At 61.6% G+C, this 23,259-nt stretch overlaps 2 protein-coding genes across 3 annotated transcripts; both read left to right on the forward strand.

Moving 5' to 3' along the window:
* The first annotated feature begins 6,550 nt into the window (after positions 1–6,550).
* On the forward strand, positions 6,551–12,370 carry LOC122442549 (lipocalin-1-like). Its single transcript, XM_043470402.1, has 9 exons — positions 6,551–6,721; positions 6,811–6,854; positions 9,070–9,163; positions 9,454–9,584; positions 9,996–10,066; positions 10,450–10,560; positions 11,254–11,352; positions 11,544–11,570; positions 11,825–12,370. Exons 1-8 carry the CDS (start codon positions 6,551–6,553, stop codon positions 11,567–11,569), a joined length of 747 nt encoding a protein of 248 aa, XP_043326337.1. The 3' UTR covers position 11,570; positions 11,825–12,370.
* Positions 12,371–19,591: 7,221 nt separating this feature from the next.
* LOC122442708 (vomeronasal secretory protein 1-like) lies at positions 19,592–22,061 on the forward strand. 2 transcript variants are annotated; one of them, XM_043470560.1, is made up of 6 exons: positions 19,592–19,901; positions 20,187–20,257; positions 20,476–20,586; positions 21,219–21,320; positions 21,596–21,622; positions 21,963–22,061. In XM_043470560.1, the coding sequence occupies exons 1-5, from the start codon at positions 19,651–19,653 to the stop codon at positions 21,619–21,621; spliced, it is 561 nt and encodes a 186-aa protein (XP_043326495.1). In that variant the 5' UTR covers positions 19,592–19,650; the 3' UTR covers position 21,622; positions 21,963–22,061. The 2 variants fall into 2 exon arrangements, with proteins under 2 accessions (XP_043326495.1, XP_043326496.1); XM_043470561.1 differs by having other exon boundaries at positions 21,968–22,022.
* The last annotated feature ends 1,198 nt before the right edge of the window (positions 22,062–23,259 follow it).

The raw sequence follows: 23,259 nt of genomic DNA on the forward strand, positions 1-23,259 counted from the left end.
CGTGGCGCTGGGATTGGGTTTTGTTCCCTGTGTTTTAACAGGGATTTGATCCCTAGATTTGATCCCCGGCTAACCTCAACCTTCCCGTGAGGGTTACTCTGGGACGAGAGCCCCTCAGGTCCTGGAGGACCCCTGCCCACCCCTCCCGGGGGGGCCGATTCCTCTGGGCGTCCCCACGAGGGCCCAGGTGCACGCGTGCACACACACACAACTCAGTCACTGACTGTCCTGCTGGGGGTCAGAGGGGTGTGCACACGGGGGGAGGGGAGAGGGGTGAGAAGGAGGAGGTTGCGGACGGAGATAATGACCCCCTCAGCAACATGCCCAGCCCATAGCACGGGAAGGGGGTCGCCAGGGTGCCCGCCGGGCCATGCCTAGAGAGGCTTGGGGAAGACAGGGTCTGGGGTCCTGTGTCCACCACTCTGGGCTCCAGGAGCTAGGATGAGGCTCCTCCCCAGGAGAGGACTCCCTGTAGAGGGGGTGCTTAGACGGGGTGGTCCCCGAGGCCCCATAACATTGCAGGAGAGTCTGCTGGCCTTGCTCCCCTGTCCATGACCTAATGTGCTCCGAGTCCTCGGAAAAAGCTTCTGCTCCCTGAGGTCCTTCTGAGCAGGGGGCAGCCTGGGGACACGGGGGACTGGGGACCCAGGGGTGCAGAAGGCGGCAGGGACTGGACCACCCATCGGGGACCAGGGACAAGACCCTGCTTGTTGGCCCCTGGGGGTCCTCATTTGGACCCCTGGTTGGGGTGAGGAGGCCTCCGGAGTGACCTGGGCATGGGGACAGTGGAGGGGGAGGGGGCGAGGAAGGCGCAGAGGTCCCTCTCGCCCAGGGGCTGGCAGGCCCTGCTCCCTCGGGGAGGGGAGGGGGGGCCCTGGTGGAACCACCGCCTGGCTGAGTTGCTGTCACGTCCCGCCAGGCTCCTCTGTCCATGGGGCTTTTCGGGTAAGCGTATTGAGGGGGCTGCCTTTTCCCTTCTCCAGGGGGTCTTCCCGGTGTGTCTTCTGCGTTGCAAGCAGATTCTTTACCCGCTGAGCCATCGGGGAACCTGGACCCCAGACAAGGGATTTGGTCTCTGCTTTTCCAGCCTGGGGCTGCAGTGCTGGAGATGACCACGAGGGGGCGGGCAGTGCCCACTCTGCTCCGTGGAGGATAGCCCAGGGTCATTCTGGGCGTCCGCCTGCCTCTGGCTCAACAGGCACCTTTTATTGTCAGCCTCCAGGCCCACCGAGTCAGCTGCTCAGAGGCGGGAGGGGGCTCTGAGACCCTCTGTTGATGGTTCAGCTACTGCGTCCCCGGCACGAAGAACAGGGGCCATGTCAGGCCTGGGGTGGTCTGACATGACAGATGGTCCCTGCCCTGCAGGAGCTCACGGCCTGGAGGGGCGGGTGGACGAGAGCAGGAGAGCAAGTCCGCGTGAGAGAAGAGCCCGTGCTCCAGGGAACGGAGTCCGGGTCCTGGGGGAGGGCCGGGAGCCCTGGGGGGCCCACAAGGCTCCACGGGACACCGGTGCCGAGACCAGAAAGACAGGGGCGGCCAGCCCCACGTGCTCTGAACGGTGAGCTGGGGCGGGGGTGGGGGGTGGTCAGAGATGCGGAGACTCAGAGGAGGAAGAGACTTCGGCCAGAGGGCAGGTGAGGTGGGAGCCGGGGTGGCTGGAGATGGAGGGGGAGGGGAGGAGGGGGAGGGGAGGAGGGGGAGGGCAGACCCGGGTCTGGACGGAAGTTTGGAGTCTTGGTGTCTGAGTGGCTGGGATGCGTCGCCTCTGCAGACAGAACCAGCTCCAGAACCGCCCTCAGTGTTGGTCCCGACACCCTCTACCTGCTCCCGGGCCCCAGAACTTCCCTTCCCTTCCCCCACTTTTTAGAAAAATTTTATTCTCTTGCATTTTGTATAGTGGTTTATATTTTAGGCTCTAAATTAAAACTAATAAAATATCACCTTGCCTCATTTAAACTGAGCTGCAGATGAATGTTAAGTCCATTCCCGATTATGTGCAGCCTTCATTCCGCAGAGGGAGACCCCAACCCAGAGCGCTTGGCTCCCGGCCCCTGCCCCAGCCCCTGACAACCTCTGGTCTGCTTTCTGCCCGTCTTCACTGTTCTGGACGTTTCCTATCAATAGACTCATACAAGGTCGCTTATTGTGTCGGCCACGTATTTAAGAGGGGAGTAGTTAATTTTGTTTTCTTTTTTTTTTTTTTAATTTGAAATAGCATTTCTGTATTTGACAAGGAAATCTCAGATGGATTAAAGATGACATGTACAAAATGAAGTCCTTCTAGTAAATATGTGCGTAGTGTCCGGGCAGACCCCGCTATCCGCAGTGTCACTCCAGAGACAGAAGGGCTGGTTTTTGCCTTGGCCAAAATGAAAGTAGGAAAAATGTAGAAAGCGGGAAAGACAGACCGTAAACTGGAACCCCATCCCTCACATCCCAGGGCCAGAGAAAGATTTGACATCCCTGAGGCAGACGTGGGCTCAATCCCTGGGTTGGGAAGATCCCCTGGAGGAGGCATGGCAACCCACCCCAGTGTTCGTGCCTGGAAATCCCACAGACAGACGAGCCTGGCGGGCTGCAGTCCGTGGGGTCACAGAGTCAGACACGACCGAGCGTGCATGTCTATGTGGTCCTCAAACTCTGCAAAGATAATGTTTTGAAAAGAAACAAAGAACAAACAATTCCGAGAGGCAACACCCGTGGTCCGTGCCCATGAGGTGCCACATGCTGTCAGACCCTCTCCCTGAAATGTCCACAATAGAGAATCCTCGGTGCTGGAGAGTCGACGGGTGGTTCCCGGGGGCGGGGTGGGACCCAGATGGACATTTGGTGCTTGGTGAGCAGGGGGACCCTGTTTGGGACGACAGGGATGTCCTAAAAGTAGGTTATGCTGAAGGTTGCACAGCGCCTCAAACGTACTAAAAATCACTGACTTGTTCACGTGGGATGAACCATATCATGGCGTGAGTACACACCGCGGCGTGTAAAGTGTGTGTAGAAGCTGTTGTTAAAGTACATGTAACAGAGCAATCAGACCTGGCCGTGAGTGATTCTGGCCCTTGTTGGAGGCAAAGGAAGGAGAGGACTTACTCGTATCTCCAGAACCAAACCAGCAGGTTTTACAGGCGTGCTCCCACTGCTGGCGGCTGGAGCAGAGTTCAAGGTGAGGTGCGGCACCAGACTGCATCCGTCTCACTCTGTCTGGGGTGGTTTCGACCACGACCTACAACATCCCCCATTCTCCCAAGCAGAGGAGACGGAACCCTGAAGCCTGGGCTGCAGAGAGAGCTCTGGGTTTCTTAGAGTGGAAAGGCGGTGGTTGCTGAACTGGCCCTGGGAAGCCGGCGGTCCGCCTGGGCCGCTCCGGGGGTCAGTGCGGGGCTGCAGGTCAGCCCCCCCACCCCCCGCCGCCGGCTCCAGCCCACCCAGGACGGCCACCAGCTGACGCCGCACTTGGACGCGGCTGCTGCCCCCTCACGGGCGCGGTGAGCTGCGGCTGGAGGGAAGGCGGCGACGCTGGGAGCGAAGTCGCGCCTCCTCTGCGGTTGTAAAGGTCACTTGCTGCGGAGGCACTTCCTGTTGCTTTGTCCTCGGGCCGTTTCCTTGTGGCTGGAAAGCAGCAGCGGCACTGCCCTGGCTGACCTGTGCGGGGCCCTGCCCGCCCCGACCCCTCGCTGCCTGGCGGCCCCGTCTCCCTCGGTGCCCACCCTGCGTCACCCCCCCACCGCCCTCGGTCCACGGTGTCGGATGCCCCGAACACTCGGCGTCTGAGCCAGCATCACGCTTCGTCTCACCCCGCTGAATCCACTGGGAGCGTGCCGGCTCGCATGGCTGGACCCTAAGCCCTGGGCAGCCTCCTGTGGTGCCCCTGGGTGCCTGGGCACTTTCCCCGTCTCTCTCCAGGGTCCTGAACGATCAGTCATCCCAGGGATGGGTTACTGCAGACCCATCAGGCTCACCCTGGAGACAGGGGGGGGCGGGGGGGGGGCGGGGGCGGGGCTGAGTCTGCCACCAGCACCCCAGCGGGGCCCTGAGTCCCGGCACCAACACCGTCCCCTGCCCCACGCCACGTGCAGCAGCCCAGGACGCTGTCTCACTGGCCACTCAGGTTCCCGGGAAACCCCGACCAGCCATGTTCATCACGACAGGGAACGGCCGGCCGCCCCAGGGATTCGATCAGCCCAGATTAAACGTGCGTCTGGTGACAGCCCTGTCACACTCCCGGGGGACACGTGGGGGGAGAGATTTTAGGCAATTTCCACTTTTTCCTTGAAAGATACACAATTACAACGCAAACAATTTGCCTTCTATTTAATGTGAATAGCCTTTTTTTTTTATTCTGATAACACAAAAATCAGAAAATGCTGAAAACTCAAAAGTAGGAGTTAAAAAAATCCTATTTTGTCCAGAGGGCAGCTTTTCTGTTGGTGCTTGGTATGTGGGGGGCCATCCCATGGGCAGTTCCAACCAAGGGCTTGCCAAACCAAAGACGGAAAGAAATGAGAGAGAATTGCTGGGCGTCTGGGTGAGTCCCTGGTGAGCCGGGGACGAGGGCCGTGCTGTGGGCAGCGTGGGGGTGAGGGTGGGTGACGGGGCACCCGGGTGGAGGCCGCGTGGTGGGGACGAAGGGACAGACAGCTCCTCGCAGAGCTGAGGCCCCCAAGCTGACCGCACCAGGGAGTCCGATGTGACCCCTGGGCGCCGACGACCCAGAGAGCCCCACCTCCAGAAGCCCTGTTTCCCGGATCTGCTCTGGGACGTGGGTGTGAGGAGCCGAGGAGGCCCCCCTGGGCTTGCGGAGCGGAGGGGAGGCTCGCAAACCTCCCAGGAACCACGTCCGCTGGCTTGGACCTGGCAGAGGAGACGGGAGGATATGGGTCCAAGTGGCCTTCAGGCATTTCTGTCTGTTCACCGTGACATGCGGCTCATCGCTGGACAAAGCCATCCACTGTTCAGACAGGCCGGGGGCCTTGCCGGAGCCTGAGAAGGAGAAGCAGCCGGAACACAAACACGCATGACCTTTCCCGGAGGCTGCCCATGGCCAAGGGTGCAGAATGGCCCAGCTGCCACCTGGACCCGCTCAGCCGGGGCGGGCTGTGGGCGCCAGGCCTGTGGGAGTCCAGCCCTGGGGGAGCCAGGGACCCCTGGATGGGGCGGCGGCCGCCTGAACCTCCGGGTCCCTCTCCTGCAGGCCAGCAGGGGGGCAAGGACAGGCCCAAGCTCAGGCAGGCGGGCGTGGCGTCAAGCCTGGAGGCCTCGGGGAGGCTGACAGCAGGGACAGATGGGCACGATGGATGGGGAGCGGAAATAATAAGAATTATGAGTCCAGGTTGGACAGGAGAATAAACATTCATCGGGAGGGAGAGGTCACCCCCAAACTTACACATTAAAAAAGCTGGTAAGTACCAACTTCAAGAAAAGCCATAACATGTGATGAGTTACCACTTGGCACACTTCTGTCAAACTTCTTTTGCCCATTTTAGCCACTGCTCTGACGGTCAGCTCCTGTGAAATAGACTCATCGCTTATTGTGGTTCTGCTGTAAAACACGACTTCTGATCGATGATGTGGTCACCATCCAAACGGCATAAAGCCGGCATGTACCTGGAGAAAACTGTAGTTAAGAATGATGCATGGACCCCGATGTTCACTGCGGCACTATTTACGACAGCCAAGACAAGGAAGCAACCTGTGTCCATCGACAGACGAATGGACGAAGAGCTGCATGCACACACAGCATTCCACGGCCACACGGAGAAGGGGATGATGCCTCTGCAGAAACAGGGACGGACCGAGAGACGGTCACGCTAAGAGAAGCCAGTCAGACAGAGAAATACAATGCCATGTGGCGTCACATATGCGAAATCTAAAAAAAATGATACAAATGAACTTATCCACAAGACACAAACAGACTCAGAGATAGAGAAAAGAAACTTGCAGCTTCCAAAGGGGAGAGTGGGGTAGCGATAAACCAGGGGTTTGGGTTTCAAAGATACACACTACTATATATAATATAAAGAGCAGGTCTTACTGTGTAGCCCAGGGAACTATATTCATATGTTGCAATAGCCTATAATGGAGAAGAATCTACAAAGAGTATACACATGCAGCAATCTGTTTGCTATATGCCTGAAACTAATACGGCATTGCAAATCAACTATGTTTCAGCTTGAAAAACGTCTCTAATTAAAAAAAACAAAACAGCATAGAACCGCATGGTGAGTTTACACAGGTCCCACTATGAAGAAATTTTGGACAGTGAGGGGTGGCGTTTAGACTGGACATCAACAAGGACTCTTCACATTAGGGATGTGGACCCCTTGACCCCAGACTCAGTTCCGGGCTCACGCAGAACGGAGCTCCCCTGTCCTCCGCTCCCCGCCGCTCACCCGCACACGCTGGGCCCTTGGCCGGCGTCACTGGACCAGGCGGGAGGTGCAGCCGCCCGGAGGGTGGGAGGAGGCGGCTGAGCTCAGCCCCACAGTGAAGCGCCGGTGACCTTGACGTGCCCCATGAGCCTCACTGCCCACGCCCCCCTGCGTGTGGCGGGATGGCTTCCGCTGACTCAGAGCCCGGCTGGGGCGAGGAGGGGCCTCGTGGGAGCACCGCGGGTCTGAGGCAGTGCCGGCACGTGGAGCGTCGTCACCCGGCCGCCTTGGGTGAGGACCTGGGCATCCGCCCTGGCAGCCCCTGCGGCCCAGGGGAGACGCCCGAGCCCCCGGTGCCTGTCCGTTTCGGTCTGGTCACACCCTTGCCGTCATCCTGTCTACACTCTGCTCCGCATCTGTCCAGCTGGTTGTCTTTTTCCAGCTTGTTTGTGGGGCTCTCTGTGGACTCTGGCTGGACGCTTTGCGGTGAGCTGGTGGTGACTAGTCCTTCTGGGGGCTGCCCCTCCTCTGTCTGTGTCTTTCACATCTGTGGGACCTTCCTCTATGGCACAGAGGCGTTGCCATTCCTTTGTTTCATAGGTTTCTACAAGTCACATTTCATCTTCATGCCTGCTAATCTACCAGGACTTGATTGTATGTGGTGAGGTATGGAGCTACACTTGTGTATCTTCTCCATACAGATACCACGCTCCATTTATTCAACATTTTCTTGACGAATACTGTTGCCACCTGTTCTCCACTTGTTCAGTTGCAAAATGGTGTCTGACTCTCTGCGACCTCAAGGACTGCAGCACACCAGGCTTCCCTGCCTTCATCATCTCCTGGAGTCTGCTCAAACTCATGTCTGTTGAGTCAGTGATACCATCCAACCATCTCATCCTCTGTCGTTTCCTTCTCCTCCTTCCCTCAATCTTCCCCATCATCGGGGTCTTGTCCAATGAGTAGACTCTTCACACCAAGTGGCCAAAGTATTGGAGCTTCAGATTCAGCATCTGTCCTTCCAAAGAATATTTAGGGTTGATTTCCTTTAAGATTGGTTTGATCTCCTTGCAGTCCAAGGGACTCTCAAGGCTCTTCTCCAACACCACAGTTTGAAAGTGTCAATTCTTCAGCACTCAGCCTTCTTTATGGTCCAACTCTCACATCCATACATGACTACTGGAAAAACCGTAACTTTGACTGTATGTACCTTTGTCGGCAAAGTGAGGTCTCTGCTTTTTAAAAGACTATTTAGGTTTGACTTAGCTATTTTTCCAAGGAGCAAGCATCTTTTAATTTCGTGGCTGCAGTCACAGTGTCCACTGAGTGTGTGAATCTATGTCTGGGGCTTCCCTGGTGGCTCAGACGGTAAAGAATCCGCCTGCAATGTGGGAGACCTGGGTTTGATCCCTGGGTCGGGAAGATCCCGTGGAGGAAGGCTTAGCAACCCTCGCCAGTGTTCTTGCCTGGAGAATCCCATGGACAGAGGAGCCCGGCGGGCTGTAGTCCACAGTGTTGCAGAGTCGGCCACAACTGAGCGACTAATGCTTTCACTTTTATCTTTGCCTGAGTGCGTGTATGCCTGAGTATGTGTATCTGTGTGAGGGTGTCTGAGTGTGTACGTATGTCTGATTGTGTGTGTGACTGTGTGGAAGAGTGTGTGTGCCTGTGTTGTGTGAATGCATGCCTGAGTGTGTCTGTATGTGGGTCTGTGTGTCTCAGCGAGTGTGTGTATGTGTGCGTGTGTGAGTGTGTCTACACGCGTGTGGATGAGTGTGTGTGCCTTGTTGTGCGTGTCTGAGTGTCTGTGTGCGTCTCAGTGAGTTTCTGAGTGAGGTCTTTATCTGAGTGACTCGTGTGTTTGTGTGTGTGTCTGAATGAGTGTGTGAGTGCATACCTGTGTGTACATGTACATGTCTATGTGTGTGTCTGTCTTGGTCCTCCCTCCTCACGTCTGATCCATTGCTGCTCTGTGTGTGGAGCAGAGAGGGGACGTCAAAGTGCCCACTTACAGCACATCTTGTCAGGAGTGCACATGTCCCCTTAGATGCATGGTTGTATTCACACAGTGTACGCGTCTTGTCAGGAGTGCACACGTCCCCTGAGATGCATGGCTGTATTCACACAGTGTACGCGTCTTGCCAGGAGTGCACACGTCCCCTGAGATGCATGGCTGTATTCACACAGTGTACGCGTCTTGCCAGGAGTGTACACGTCTCCTTAGATGCATGGCTGTATTCACACAGTGTACGCGTCTTGCCAGGAGTGCACACGTCCCCTTAGATGCATGGTTGTATTCACGCAGTGGGCTGGTGCTGAATCTGAGGTTCAGAAGCCGCTCAGGGACATTCTGATCTGAGCCACGTCCTCCCTGGTGGCGAGCGTGTTGCCCTGGTGCTGGCACTGCGAGGCTCCCGTGCCTGCCCCCCGGGGATGGGCCTGCAAAGCCCGGCCTCCAGCCTGGGCAGCGCAGTGATGACTCTCGAAGGTGAACAAGGGTGGTTCAGCAGCATCAACAATAGTGACCTTTATCTGCTCACTGCAGAATTGGCCGCGGTTTATGGCCAGGAAGGGATTGGGTGATGGTCTCTGCCAAGTTCCGTGGGGCCCCTGGGCCGTGGGACATAAAGGGCCGCTGCCTGAGTGGCCGGCACAGCCTCTCTGCGCCCAGCGAGTGACCTGTCAGCGGCTGTGCGTGCAGACCCCAGGAGATGAGGGCCCTGCTCCTGACCCTCGGCCTCGTTGCCTCCCTGCAGGCCCAGGTCGCCCCAGTCCTGGACAGCTCGACTGAGGACGTGAGGCTTGGCTGGAGCTGGGACAGCTGGAGGGGTCCCTGGGAGAGACACCAACCCTTGCCCCCGAGGCTGTGGTCAAACTGAGCGAAGGGCGTCTGAGACAAATGGGCCCAGGGTGGCCATGGCCTCCAGGGCGCTGTGGGGCTGGTGCCCACCTGGGGTGGGGCCGGCGAGGGTGCCGGGCATCTGCTGAGGGTGGGAGGCGGGAGAGGCACTGCGCTGCAGCCCGGGGCCGCTGAGTGGGGCTGGGGTGCTCAGCCTGAGCCCTGATGGCAGGCAGCTCTCTCCAGGTGTCAGGAAAGTGGTATCTGAAGGCCGTGACCACAGACCAGGACGTTCTCGGGAAGGATCAGGAGTCGGTGCTGGCCATGACCTTCAGCGTCCTGGAGGGGGGCGACCTGGAGGCCAAAGTCACCTCGCAGTGAGAGTCACCTCCCCCATCCCCACTGACCCCTTCCCACGGCAGGAGAGCGGTGTCTGGGGGGTGGGCAGGCCACACTGGGGTCCGTCCCGACCCCGTGAATGACGCTCAGCCCTGGACAGCTCTGAGGGCTCACTGCCTCACTGGGGACCCCGTGCAGGGACGGGTCCCAGATGGGACCTTGTGAGTGGCGGGGCAGGGCTGGGAGACCCGAGGAACTGCCGCGTGAGATGCTGAAGGCCCCGCTGGAGCCTGGACTTGGTGGGAGAAGCACCATGCTCCCAGGGCTGCCTCGGACTTGGGCCTGCCGGCGGCTGCCGTGGGGCAGGGCGCACGGTGCCCGGGCTGGGCCGGGTTTCCAAGGTGGCCGCACCACCCAGGCACCAGCTGAGCACGGCCTCTGTGTCCCAGGGCTGACGGTCGGTGCCAGGAGGCGAGCCTGCTCCTGGAGAAGACCGACGATCCCGGCAGGTACACGGCCTGTGAGTCCTGGAGCCCCAGGTTGGGGTGGGAGGTGGATCCCGGCAGGTTTCTGGGGGTCGCCCTTCAGCCAGGGAAGCCCCACTCCTTTCTGACCCCCTTAAGTGCCCGGCGACCCCTCCCACCGGTCAGTCTGCCTGAGAGGTGTGAACGCCTGACGCCACGTCCAGGTGTGACGCACTCGTCCGGAGGGGCTGGCCGGTCCCCGCTCCGGCTGGAGCAGAGCTGAAGCTCCCCCTGCTCTAGCCTCTTTGGACCCCCCGAGACCCCCTGGGACCTGCCCACTGGGTGACCACGTCCCGGGCAGGGCCTGTCCCGGGAGCTGGGGGCCCAGGCCTGGGGGTCAGGGGCCGGGTTGTTCAGGACCATGTCCCGCCCTCTGCAGATGGGGGCAGGCGTGAGGTGTTCATCTTACCGTTGCGGGCGCGAGACCACTTCATCCTATACTGTGAGGGCGAGCTGGCTGGGCGGCAGGTCCGCATGGCGAGGCTTCTGGGTGAGGGTCCCACATCCCGGCCCCCGCAGAGCCCCTCCTGCCCCCCCGCCGTGCCTTCTGCTCAGGAGAAGCCCCCGAGGAGGCAGCAGGTGCCACGTCATGGCTTGGTCTCCGCGGGGGACGCGGTGGGCGCAGGACGCCAGCGTCAGTGTCAGGGCGGGCCTCACCACTCACCAGGCAACTCCTTGCAGCATCACCCTCGGCTCCGCTCCTCGGGGGGCTGCCTTCGGGGGGAGAGCGGTGTCTGCATGGACCCCGAGTGGGAAGGAAATTCCAGCTCCTGGGGCTTCATTACGGGGACGAGGCTCAGGCAGGCATCGGAGCCTTAGGACCCTCCTGCCTGCGGACAGGGGGCCCCGAGGGTCACGGAGGGTCCCTGTGGCCAGGAGCAGAGTGAGCGTCAGCCCAGCGGCCGGCGTGGACTCCCTCCCAGGCAGACCTTCCATCCTCGGGGCGTTTGCTGAGGGCACTTCCTGCCCCGCCCAGGCTGGCGTGTGGGCGCCCCGTGCCCCCGAGCCTCCTGGGCGGGTCTGCTTATCCAGCCTGGCTCTCCGCCCGGCCCTGGGCCCGTGGGTCCAGCCCCCGGTGGCTGTGTGGCCTCCCCTCCGGCCCAAGGCGGCCCCTCACTTCCCCAGGCTGGGACGCGGTCACTCTTGGTTCTGCCCTTCACCCTCCCATCTGGTTTTACCACAGGAAGAAACCTGGAGAACAGCCCGGAGGCCTTGGTGGAATTCACGGAGTTCGCAGAAGCCCAAAGTTTGAACCTGGAGATCTTCAGGCCCCTGCAGAGTGGTGAGAAGCCCACGGGCCTGCTGCTGGCTGGTGCCCGCGCGGGGCCGTCAGCAGAGCCACAGCTGATGAGGACAGGCCGCAGTGACGGGGGCTTCGTCCTCGCTGGGGTCACGTGAAGCGCTGTCCGATGGAGGGGCCCTGCGCTAGGGTGTTCCCTGGGGTCTTCTGAAATGTGCTTCCTTTTTCTGCAGAAACTTGCTCTCCCGGAGGAAACTAGGGTAAGTGGACAGCTGCAGAGCACCCTTGGGGTCTTGGGGTCCCTGGGGCTTTGAGAGATCACCTGGTCGATTCCCCAGGCCTGCTCCCACCTGGGCCAGGCGGGTGGAGCGTCTGCTCCTGGGCTCTCCTGGCCCTTGGGCAGTGCCTTCAGATGGGCTCAGAGCGTCAGTCCTGGGCAGCGGGGAAACCCCTTGCAGGGGGGAGGCTGTCTGCTTCCTGGCACCCCCCCAACGCCCCATGTGCTTGCCAGCAGGTGTGAAGTCCCTCCTCACCCCCCTGTATCACCGTGACTCTGATTCCCAATGAGCTGCTTAGAAGGGTCGGAGCTGGGGTGCCCCACGCAGAAAGCTCCGACCCCCGGGTCCCTCACCGGCGGCAGGTGCCTTGGGAGGGTGGCGTTTCAGCAGCGTGCCCAAGGTTACCTGCCCAGGTGTGAGCAGAGTCAGAGTCCAGAACATTGTCACATTGCCCTCACTGGCCTGAAGTCACGTCGTCACACCTTCACACGTGGGCTTGGAGGCCTGAAGACAACCTTGTGGAAGGACCCCTTTACTTGCCCAGGGCTCCCTGAGGGCCCCACACCCCCCGCTGCCTCACTCGGAGCATGCTGCCCCTCCCCCGTCCTGGCATCATGACCCGCCCCCTCCTCTGCAGGGCAGGGGGCACCGAGGGGCCACGGCAGCCCCCGGGCAGCACCTTCAGGAGCGTCCACCCTGCAGGACGTGGAGGGAGCCCTGTCCCTGGGGCACGGGCCGCTGCACCCCCTCCCTCCCAGCTCCCCACCCCTCTCCTGGCTTCAAATAAAGAGTTTCAGCATCCCCAGTGGTTCTGCTTGTCTATGGGGTCCCTCGGAGGGGGCTGAGGCGGGAGGGTGCTGAGGTGGGATCCCCCTGGCCTCGGGGGGGAGGACCCCAGGTCCGTGCCTGGGCAGGTCTGGGAAGGTGAGTTATGGCCCTGGGGGTGAACCACCACAGATCAACTTGTTCAGACACCTTTTGGAGGATTTTTGGTGTTTTCTATAAGATTTAAAGAATCTCTGATGGCGTCCACGAGGCAGTGAGCCTCGGAGATGAGAGGCAGGGTTCTGGACGGCCCTGGGCACAGAGCCTGCCGGGCAGGGCCGCGTCAGGGCTGCGCTGGGGACAGGTTGGCAGGAGCTGGAGTCGTGGGGCTGCTCAGCTGGGGGAGCGGGCTGTCCTGGGCTCCCTGTGGATGGGCCCTTGGAATAACTTCAGGGGCTCCGGGAACAGGGGCCTGGCCCTGGGCAGTCGGGCTGCCGCGTGGGGGCCCTGAGCAGGAGAGCCCGATGGGCAGGTGTGAAGTGTGGGCGTGGCCGGCCAGTCCGGAAGGGGAACTGCCCGCGCCCGGCCGCGGCTCCCAGTGGGCAGGATGGCACCGAGCCGACCCACCACACCTGGACCTGGCTCCCCGGTCTCAGAAGGGAGCTGGGGTCTTACCCAGCGTCTGAGGGTCTCGACGCGGCAGGTCCTCCGGACACCCAACTTCGAGGTCACCTGTGGTGGGTGCACAGGCGCCTCGGGTGCGGTCACTCGGCTTGGCCGCACTCGGGGCTCACGAGGGCCGCTCTGCTCCAAGGGGCAGCCTGCGGGCGTGGGTTCCCTGGCCGTTCACCGGGGGAGGGCCCAGAGGGCTGCCCTTCCCCTGGGGGTCTGCCAGCACCTCTTGTCCGCAGCTCCTCGATGGCATCACCCCAGGGTGGAGCCCAGGAGCTCCGTGGCAGGTTTTTCAAGCCGCGAGGGCGCAGGGTTCCTATCAGAGCTCTGCCCGCTCCCGGTGGCGGACACAGGGCGGGCCTCAGGTGAGCAGCAGGGGGCCCAGGTATCGGGTCCAAGGCCCTTCGTTACCTTCTTCCGGGGCTGGCTGACCTGCAGCACGGTCCACTGGTCTGCCCCTGGTGGCTCTGCAACACCTTAAATGGGTGTTTTCACGTTTTGTCCAGAGTTAATAATTGCTCGCTGGTGGAGGCGTGGAGCCCTGGGAGCTGCTTGGCCAGGCTGGAAGTGGCTCAGTTCAGTTCAGTTCAGTCGCTCAGTCGTGTCCGACTCTTTGCGACCCATGGGCTGCAGCACGCCAGGCCTCCCTGTCCATCACCAACTCCCGGAGTTCGCTCAAACTCAGGCCCATGGAGTCGGTGATGCCATCCAGCCATCTCACCCTCTGGAAGCGGCTCAGCATTTCCTAAAGGAGCCGCACTTCACAATCCCGACAGAAGGGGGCGCACTGATGGCCGGCGAGCGCCGCGTGTCACCGCTGATTCACGATGCTCACCCGGGTTAGTGCACAGGGGTGCTGCAATGGGAAAGCAGGACAGCGTCTTAGGCGGGCTTTCCCTAGAGCCAGACCCTGCACGGGGCTCACTCAGCTGGCCCCCCTCCCCCCCGTGCGGGGCGCGGTCGGCTGAGGAGCAGCCTGGCCATCCCTGCGCTGCTCCAAGCGAGCTTCTGCCCCAGAGGAGGCCCTGGGGGAAGGAGCCCCGGGGGCCTGTGGTCAGGGCTGCCTCTGTGCCTGGAAGGACGGCTCTGGAGGTCCTGGGGTCCCTGACATGACGGCCCCCCTTACACGGCTCAGATAACCTCGTCACTCCACTGCATGGCCACTGCTCTTCTTTAGTCCAGTTCAGTTCAGTCGCTCAGGCGTGTCCGACTCTGAGACCCCATGAACCGCAGCACGCCAGGCCTCCCTGTCCATCACCAACTCCCGGAATTCACTCAAACTCATGCCCATCGAGTCGGTGATGCCATCCAACCATCTCATCCTCTGCTGTCCCCTTCTCCTGCCCCCAGTCCCTCCCAGCATCAGGGTCTTTTCCAATGAGCCACTCTTCCCATGAGGTGGCCAAAGTATTGGAGTTTCAGCTTCAGCATCAGTCCTTCCAATGAACACCCAGGACCGATCTCCTTTAGGATGGACTGGTTGGATCTCCTTGCAGTCCAAGGGACTCTCAAGAGTCTTCTCCAACACCACAGTTCAAAGGCATCAATTTTTCGGCACTTAGGTTTCTTTATAGTCCAACTCTCACATCCATACATGACTCCTGGAAAAACCATAGCCTTGACCAAACGGACCTTTGTTGACAAAGTAATGTCTCTGCTTTTTAATATGCTGTATAGGTTGGTCATAACTTTCCTTCCAAGGAGTAAGTGGCTTTTAATTTCATGGCTGCAATCACCATCTGCAGTGATTTTGGAGCCGAAGAAAATAAAGTCAGCCACTGTTTCTACTGTTCCCCCATCTATTTCCCATGAAGTGATGGGACCAGATGCCATGATCTTAGTTTTCTGAATGTTGAGCTTTAAGCCAACTTTTTCACTCTCCTCTTTCACTTTCATCAAGAGGCTTTTTAGTTCCTCTTCACTTTCTGCCATAAGGATGGTGTCATCTGCATATCTGAGGTTATTGATATTTCTCCCTGCAATCTTGATTCCAGCTTGTGCTTCTTCCAGCCCAGCGTTCCTCATGATGTACTCTGCATATAAGTTAAATAAGCAGGGTGACAATATACAGCCTTGATGTACCCTTTTTCCTATTTGGAACCAGTCTGTTGGTCCATGTCCAGTTCTAACTGTTGCTTCCTTACCTGCTCTCCTTAGGTGCATATAAAAACGACAGAATGATCTGTATTCGTTTCCAAGGTAAACCATCAATATCACAGTAATCCAAGTCTATGCCCCAGCCACTAATGCTGAAGAAGCTGAAGTTGAACGGTTACATGAAGACCTACAAGACCTTCTAGAACTAACACCGAAAAAAGACGTCCTTTTCATCCTAGGGGAAAGGAAAAGGAAAGTGAAGTTGCTCAGTTGTGTCCGACTCTTTGCGACCCCACAGACCGTAGCCTACCAGGCTCCTCTGTCCATGGGATTCTCCAGGAAAGAGTACTGGAGTGGGTTGCCATTTCCTAGTCCAGGGGATCTTCCCAACCCAGGGATCCGACCCTGGCCTCCCACATTGCAGGCAGACGCTTTACCGTCTGAGCCACCAGGGAGACAGTTCATCAAAGGGGACTGGAATGCAAAAGGAGGAAGTCAAGAAACACCTGGAGTAACAGGCAAATTTGGCCTTGGAGTACAGAATGAAGCAGGGCAAAGGCTAATGGAGTTTTGCCAAGAGAATGCACTGGTCACAGCAAACACCCTCTTCCAACAGCACAAGAGAAGACTCTACACATGGACATCACCAGATGGTCAACACCAAAATCAGATTGATTATATTCTTTGCAGCCAAAGATAGAGAAACTCTATACAGTCAGCAAAAACAAGACCGGGAGCTGACTGTGGCTCAGATCATGAACTCCTTGTTGCCAACGCAGACTGAAATTAAAGAAAGCTCTGCCTGCTCCAGGCGGCGCACGTGGGGCTTGTGGGGGTGGCACCCCTTCTGCACAGGGTCTGGGGGTCTCTGGGGGTCGTGCTCCCTCCAAGAAGGTGCAACGGACCTCCTGCCTGGTCCTGCGTTGCTCTGGGCTCCAGGTCTTACCTGCCAGTGGTCCCAGCAGCCACCCGCCTAAAAGCTGCATTGCGGGGCGGGGCAGGAGGGCGCCCGCGGGGACCCCAGACCTCGGTTCTTCTGGATTCTCTGCTCTGTGGTTCTGAAGCTTTACCTTCTGCTTTGCCTCTGTTCACAAGTACCTCTTGTGTTTGCCTCTTCCTTGATCTCGTCTATCAGTCCTCCTAGGAGAACCAGCGTTGGCTTTATTTACTTATTTTTAACGTCTGTTTACTTGTTCACTTATTTCTTGGCTGCACTGGGTCTTGGTTGCTGCGTGAAGGCGGGCCCTGGTTGCAGAGAGCGGGGGCTGGTCTCTAGTTGTGGTGGGCGGGCTTCTCATCGTGGAGCACGGGGGGGCTGCGTGGCCCCTGGGCATGTGGGCTCTTCCCGGATCAGGGGTGCAGTGGGTGCCTAGGCACTGGCCGTTGGGCTCTCACCTGCTGGGCACCAGGGACGCCCAGCTTGGCTTTAGACGAGGCTTCCTCACGGTTCCTTTGCAGGGTTTTGGCTTCTTGGTGTTAAATCCCTCCTCTCTCTGTCTTAGGTTTGCTCTGTGATTTGAACACTCAGTTTGAAACTGAGTCCCCTTAAAACCGAGTCCCTCTGCCAAGTTTAGAACTAAGCTCTATCCAAAACTGTCTTCCCTGTCTTTTCCTGAACCTGTTCCCCTCAAGATGGTCGAGTATAAAAGAAAGGGGGGATTGAGACCCCAAACCAGCTCCCGTGTCCCTAGCTTTTGCCTCCTGGGCCTCCCCTGGTTCTCAAAGGGTTGGCTCAAGACATAGTGATTAGGAAATGCGCAGGAGAAACCAAGAACAACCGTTGGGACAGGAAGCTGCTGACAGTTTAGGCCCGACACACGCTTTAAAGGTGTTTTTACAGAAAGCGGACCCCGCCAGGTGAAAACTGCTGACCACGGCACAGAGACCCCAGACCCCCTGAAACCAGCAGGCTGGTGATGCTCACAGCCACCCGGAGCTTTGAGCACAAGCTGCTCACACCTTTGAGGCCCCCTCCCCACGCGGCCTTTGAAGCCAGTCTCCTAACCAGCAGCTCGGGACGGTCTGGGGCCCCGGCCCGCCGTCCCCCCGGGCTGCCGGCCTCCTGAGTGAAGCAGCTTTTCCTTCTCCACCAGCTCTTGGCGCTCGAGTATCGGCCTTTTGAGCAGCCGAGCGTGGGTTGGGTAGCGGCCTCATCTGATTACAGGTTCACTTACTGACTTCTTTGTCTGTCTGCTTCCGGCAGATTAGGCTGTGATGAAGGCAGAGATAATTCGGAAAGGGAGGCTGAGGCGTGGCGGATGCGGAGCTGCCCCACGTGCGGGTCGGTGTCAGCCGCTCCAGCACAGGCTGTCGAGAAGGTCATCCTTTCTCCCAGAACTGCCGGTACACCTTTGCCCAGAGAACCTGTGGGCCTCCTGCTGACGTACGAGCCTGCCTGACCATCACTCACACGGACCTGCGTCTATAAACACGGGCTGAATGACTTCTTGTCTGCCTCGGGCTGGCTGCTCAGAGCCTGCTTGGCTGCCAGCTTCTGCCCATTTCCCAGCGAACCTCAGCTGGGCCGTGGACCAACACTGCCTCTTGGGCGCCCGGTGCCCGACTGTCCCCTTCTGACAGTGGGCCGGGCTGAGGGGCCTCTGCAGAAGCCAGGGTGTTCTGGGTCCAGGCGACACCCTGTCTCTCCAAGACGTGGCAGGGGGCACCGTCCTGCCAGGCTCCGGGAAAGGGTCACACAGACCAGGAACACAGGAGCCTCTCCCTGTGGCCGGACCTGCCTCCTCGTCTCCTGAAAGGGCACTGGGCCTGCCCCCTGACCAGCCTGGGAGGGCAGGCCTGTGCTCAGTGGCACCTTGGATGGTAATCGCGGTAATTACTGGGTCCAGCTAAATGTTCGGTTCTGTCCCCAGGGGGTAGGGTCATGCGAGTGCATGGTGGCCGGAGGGGGCACACCCTGCCCTGTACGGGCACAAACATGCCTTTGTGGGGCCCTAGGGTCCACCTGTGGCCCTGGCCGCCTTCTCGGGTCAGCCCCGAGTCCCAGGAAGGCACGCCAAGACCAGCACCTCCTCCGTCCCCGGGAAGAGAAGGGGGCCCCGGCGCTGGCCCAGTGCTCTGTGTTCCTGATCTGGCTGTTGTGAAATGCGGACAGCTGGACACCGCAGAGGGCGGTCAGACAGGGCGAGGGGCCGCCACGCGGGAGGCCTGAGCTCCCCCGGAGGCCGGGTGGCCCCTCTGAGGGCGGGGGTCCCTCCGTACCCTGGACGTGCAGTGCGAAGAAGCGGGCACCACCCAGGGCACAGACGGGTGGACAGATGCCGGTGGGGCCATTCAGGTGGGAGCTCCAGGGCAGTGGGCCGGGTGGCCCCCAAACGCCCCATCCGGGCCTGGGAGGTGGGACTGAGTTATCGATGGTGAAGTGAGATCGCCCTGCAGCCCAGGGCTGGTGTCCAGACAGACACATAGGAGGAGGCGTGAGAAGACAGAGTGGACGGTCGGGGGTGTGGCCACAAGCCAGGGGCCGCCGGGGGCTGCAGGAGGCAGGAAGGACCACCCTGCCCCCCGGAGACTGCAGGGGGCCGGCCCTACGGGCACCCGGATCTCAGACTTCAGGCCTCAGCACTGGGAGGGGATACATTTCTACCGTTCCCAGCCTCCCCAGTCTGGGGGCCCAGGACATGAAACCTGTTCTTCACAGACAATCCATGGGGAGTGTGACACAGTTGGGGTGTACCTGGGAGGGCTCCCCAAGGATGCCGTGATGAAGCTGAGCCCTGAATCCTCAAAGAGGGCAGAAGGTCACAGGCCAGGGGCTGTAGGGACAACCGGCCGTCAGGGCAGAGAGGCCAGGACTGAGCTGGACGCCCCCCACCGCCTTCCTCACCCGCCCTGTTCTCCTGCGGCTCAGACTTCCTGCTCACGGCAGACCCTGCAGGAGGGGGAAGGTGCGCTCGGAGAGGGGAGCAGGCTGAGGGCGAGGCCGGAGGCCCCCTCCCGTCGCCCCACCTGCAGGGCGGCCCTCCGCCCCCCACAGACCGCGTGGGGCCCTGTGGCCCGGCCCGAAGGCTTAATGAGCCGTGGGTGGAAATGATAGGTTCCCTTGCCAGCTGGCCACAGAGCGCGGGGGTCTGTGCCAAGTGCCCCGGGACCCTGGGCCAGGGGGAATAAGAGGCGGCTGAGGGAGGGCCTGCAGAGCCTCTCGGAACCTCAGCGAGAGGACCTGCCGGCGGCGTGAGCCCAGAGCCCCCAGGATGAGGACGCTGACCCTGATGCTGACCGTCGCCCTCGGCCTGACCTCGGCCCTGCAGGCCCGGGACAGCCTGTCCTTCCAGGGGCCGGATGTGAGGCTCCGGGGGACGGTGGGGGGCGGGGGTCCCAGGCTGAGCCCTCCCTGTCCACGGACGCCAGTGTCTCGGGGTCAGAAGGGAGATACGGTTTAGGGCTCGGCCCTGACCCTCCCCACAGACAGTGACCGCCGGGGCTGGGAGACTGGGGGCCAACGGGGCCTCCGCCCCTGCGCTCAGCCCCCCGCGGTGCCCCAGGAAGGAGCTAGAAGGAGGGGCTGCAGATGTGCCAGGGGAGCAGCCTGGGGGCGTCCGAGGGGCTCCAGGGGGCGTCGGGGTCGAGGGAGCTGGCTGTGGGCAGCGTGGCTGGTGAGGCGGAGGAGAGGCGGCCGCCAGGTCCACACGTGTTTCAGGTTTCGGGGAAGTGGTTCATCACGGCCTTCGTGGAGAACAAGGGCCTCACAGGGGACAGGGTGTTCCCCATCACGTTCTCCGTCCTGAGCGACACCCACGTGTGGGCCTCCATGACACACAGGTGAGTGGGCAGCTCCTGGACGCACGCGGGCCCTGCTTTCCCGGCCCGAGGCCCTTCATCAGGCCCTGCTGGTCCTCCCACCATCCTGCAGGCGCGGGGAGAGGCTGGACGCCCGCTGAACTCTGCAGGATCAGGGGCCGGGGCTCTGCTGGGACGCGGGCGGAGTAGCAGAAGGCTCCACCTGGAGTTGGGGTCCCCTGCACTGCTCCACGGTCGGGGTGGGGCCCCGAGCGTCCCCAGGGTGGAGGGGACCTCAGGCCCCTGAGCAGGGACTGTGTCTTCCAGGGACCGGGGGTTCTGCTACGACGTGGACGTCGTCCTGGAGAAGACCAACGTGTCCGGCACGTACACTGCCTGTGAGTGTGGTGGGGTGGCCCCCAGAGCCGGAGCCCCAGGCCCGGACCTGTGGCCGGAGGGGGCCGTCAGAGTGGGGCGCCCCCTGCTGGGACTCAGGGCAGGCGCGGGCCCCAGGGGACAGGTGACTAGATCTGGGGCGGGGGGCGTGGCAATCGGGGGCCCCCGGCCGGCCCCAAGCCGGGCCCCAGGACTCGCTCCTGCCCTTGGTCCTCCGCAGCGAGGGGCAAGACCCACGTGGACGTGGAGGAGTTGCCCGCGAAGGACCACCTCCTGTTTTACTGCGAAGGGCCGTTCGAAGGGGGAATGTTCAGAGGAGCCAAGCTCTTGAGTGAGTCCCCCCCGACCCCGGCCTGGCCCTGTCTCTGCTCCAGGGGCCCTGTCTGCCCAGCAACAGCCCTTCTCTGCCCAGGGCTTTGGCACCTCCGAAGGGGGAGCGCTTGAGGGCCCGAGACAGGCACAGGCCCGCGCTGGCTCTGGTGTGCCCAGGGGCCTCTGCAGGCAGCGCCCTCTGACCCGACAGACTGCTCTGGAGGCACATTCCAAGTCCCGCTTCCTGGGGTCTCGGGCCAGGGCCGGGTCAGTGTCGGGGAGGCAGGAGGTGCAGATGGAGGAATTCTTGGGGCAGGGACCCTCACGGGGGACAAAGGCCAGGCTTCTCTGGTCAGAGGGCAGCGCAGTTCCTCTGGGAGGGGAGCCCTACCAGGTCAGGGGCCTGACCCTGCAGGGGGCTCTGGGATCCAGCCCGAGTCCCCCCAGAGACTCCAGGGACTCCGGTGTTCCCTGGGGCCTCCCCCGCTCCTTCCCCGGGACCTGTTGGCTGGGAGGGGCCCGTCTCCTCCACACCTGCTCGGCGCCCACCCCAGATGGACCCCTCCAGCCCTGTGCCCTCCCCGGGTGCTGGGAGGTACCCTGCTCCCGGGTGCCCCCCGAGGCCTGACTCACCAGGCACCTGGCCTGTAGGTAGAAATCCCGACGTGAGCCCAGAGGCCCTGGAGGCCTTTAAGAAATTCGCACAGCGCAAGGGCTTTTCCCCGGAGGACGTCATCACACCTGAGCAGATGGGTGAGGGGCCAGCCCGCGTCAGCCCTGGGTCCTCTCTGCGTCCTCTTCACATCCCGGGTCCCTCCCTCCATCCTCTCCTGCCCCTCTCCGGCCCCCGGCCACTCCTGCCCCTCCCCAGCCCCTCGGTGGGGAGACGTCAGCGCTGTGACGGGTCACAGGGAGCCCGGGAGTCCCTCTCTGGGTCTCCGTGACCCACGTCCCTGCTCGGGCGGTGAGGGGTCTGGGCCGCTGTGCGGGGCGTCTGCTCACTCCTGGGCTTGGCTTGGTCTCTACAGAAAGCTGCGAGCCTGCAAGTGACTAGGGTGAGTGGTCCTTGAAGCTGTTGAGGGTCCCGGTTCAGTGGGGCATCCGGGTCCACCGGGCCCGTCAGGGCAGGCAGGGGGGACCCCGCATGGCCGGGAGGAGGCGTCTCTGCTCTGAGGGCCCCCCCGGCCGGCCCCACCCTGCAGGGTCTGTTCCTGGGCTTCACTCCGCACCTCAGGCGCCCTCTGCGCTCAGGGCTGACTGTTGTGTAACTCGGAACGTCTGTGCCCGCCCAGCTGTGCCCCTGGGAAGGTGCATTCCGGCCCCCATGCTGCAGCCCTGGGGGCAGGGAGAGCCCCGTCTGCCCCCTTCCTGCATGACCTCTCCCCTCCTTTCCAGGGCAGGGGGCACTGAGGCTCCACGGCAGCCCCCGGGCAGCGCCATCAAGACCCGCCCCCGTTCTCCCCCAGCCCTCCCTCCTCACCCCCCTGCTCCCCGCCCCCTTCTCCCCCAGCCCTCCCTCCCCACCCCCTGCTCCCCGCCCCCCTTCTCCCCCAGTCCTCCCTCCCCTCTCCTGGCTTCAAATGAAAAGCTTCAGCCTCCCTGGTGGCTTGGCCTGTCTGTGGGGTCCCTCGGGGGGTGAGGGGGGAGGCCGGGGAGGTGGAAGCCTTGCAGGAAGGACCAGAGGACCTGCCGCTGTCTTGGGTCCCCGTGGTGTGTGTCTCTGTCTGATGGGCGTGGGGGTCCGGGGAGAGGTGGGTGCTGGCAGCTCTGCCTGAAGTCGTGGGGGGTCTCTGCAGGTCTGATGCCCACAAGCTCAGGTTTGGGTGGTCCTGAAGTTGGGGGAGGAATCTGATGCCCACGAGCGCAGGTTTGGGTGGTCGTGTGGCTAGGGGAGGGATCTGATGCCCATGAGCGCAGGTTTGGGTGGTCCTGTGGTTGGGGGAGGGTGTGAGGGTGGCGGGGTCAGCCCCAGCCCCAGGTGGGGACACGTGTGCAGGTGGGGAATGCCCGGCCCCCTGGGCCCCCACAGACTGGAGGCCGAGGTGGGAGTGAGGGGGGCCAGGCACATAGGACAGGGACGGCCGGACACTGGGCCCCGGACCCGGACGCCTCTGCTGGTCTCCCCCAACCCCCCAGGCCTGGCTGCACACAGGCACTGCCCCTGGGGAGGGGACCGCATCAGCAGTGACCTCTGACCTCTTCTGACGCTGACCTGCAGTTTCCCCAGATCCCCCTGGGGCGTCGTACCACCTGACAGGCAGCCGATGGCGACCAGGGTCTCCTTTCTCGTGGTGGGAGGGGACCCCAGCCCAGCCTCCCTGGAGACTGGGGACGAGGGGTCCCTCCACACAGGGTCAGTGTGGCTCCCCAGTGGGGGCGGCCAGCTCGCCTGGGCCCTCCTGGACACAGCAGGCCCGCCAGGCAGACGAGGGGCCCTGGGCACTCTGTTCCCTCCTGACGAGGAGACACCAGACAGGGCGTCCCCCGCAGCAAGCCCCTCCCCAGTGTGGGGGCGCCCGTGGAGCCACCATGCTGGGTCCTCCGACAGCCCACCCCCACGTCCTCCCTGCCGGCCCCCCTGCCCTCTCCCCATATCAGGGGTGACAACACTGAGCCTCGGGATCACCAGGATCGTCTCCATCTCACGCTGAGCTGCCCGGCCCCTCCCGCCCCCTCCCCATATCAGGGGTGA

Source organism: Cervus canadensis, chromosome 5 (genome assembly GCF_019320065.1).
Source record: "Cervus canadensis isolate Bull #8, Minnesota chromosome 5, ASM1932006v1, whole genome shotgun sequence".
NCBI lineage: Eukaryota > Metazoa > Chordata > Mammalia > Artiodactyla > Cervidae > Cervus > Cervus canadensis.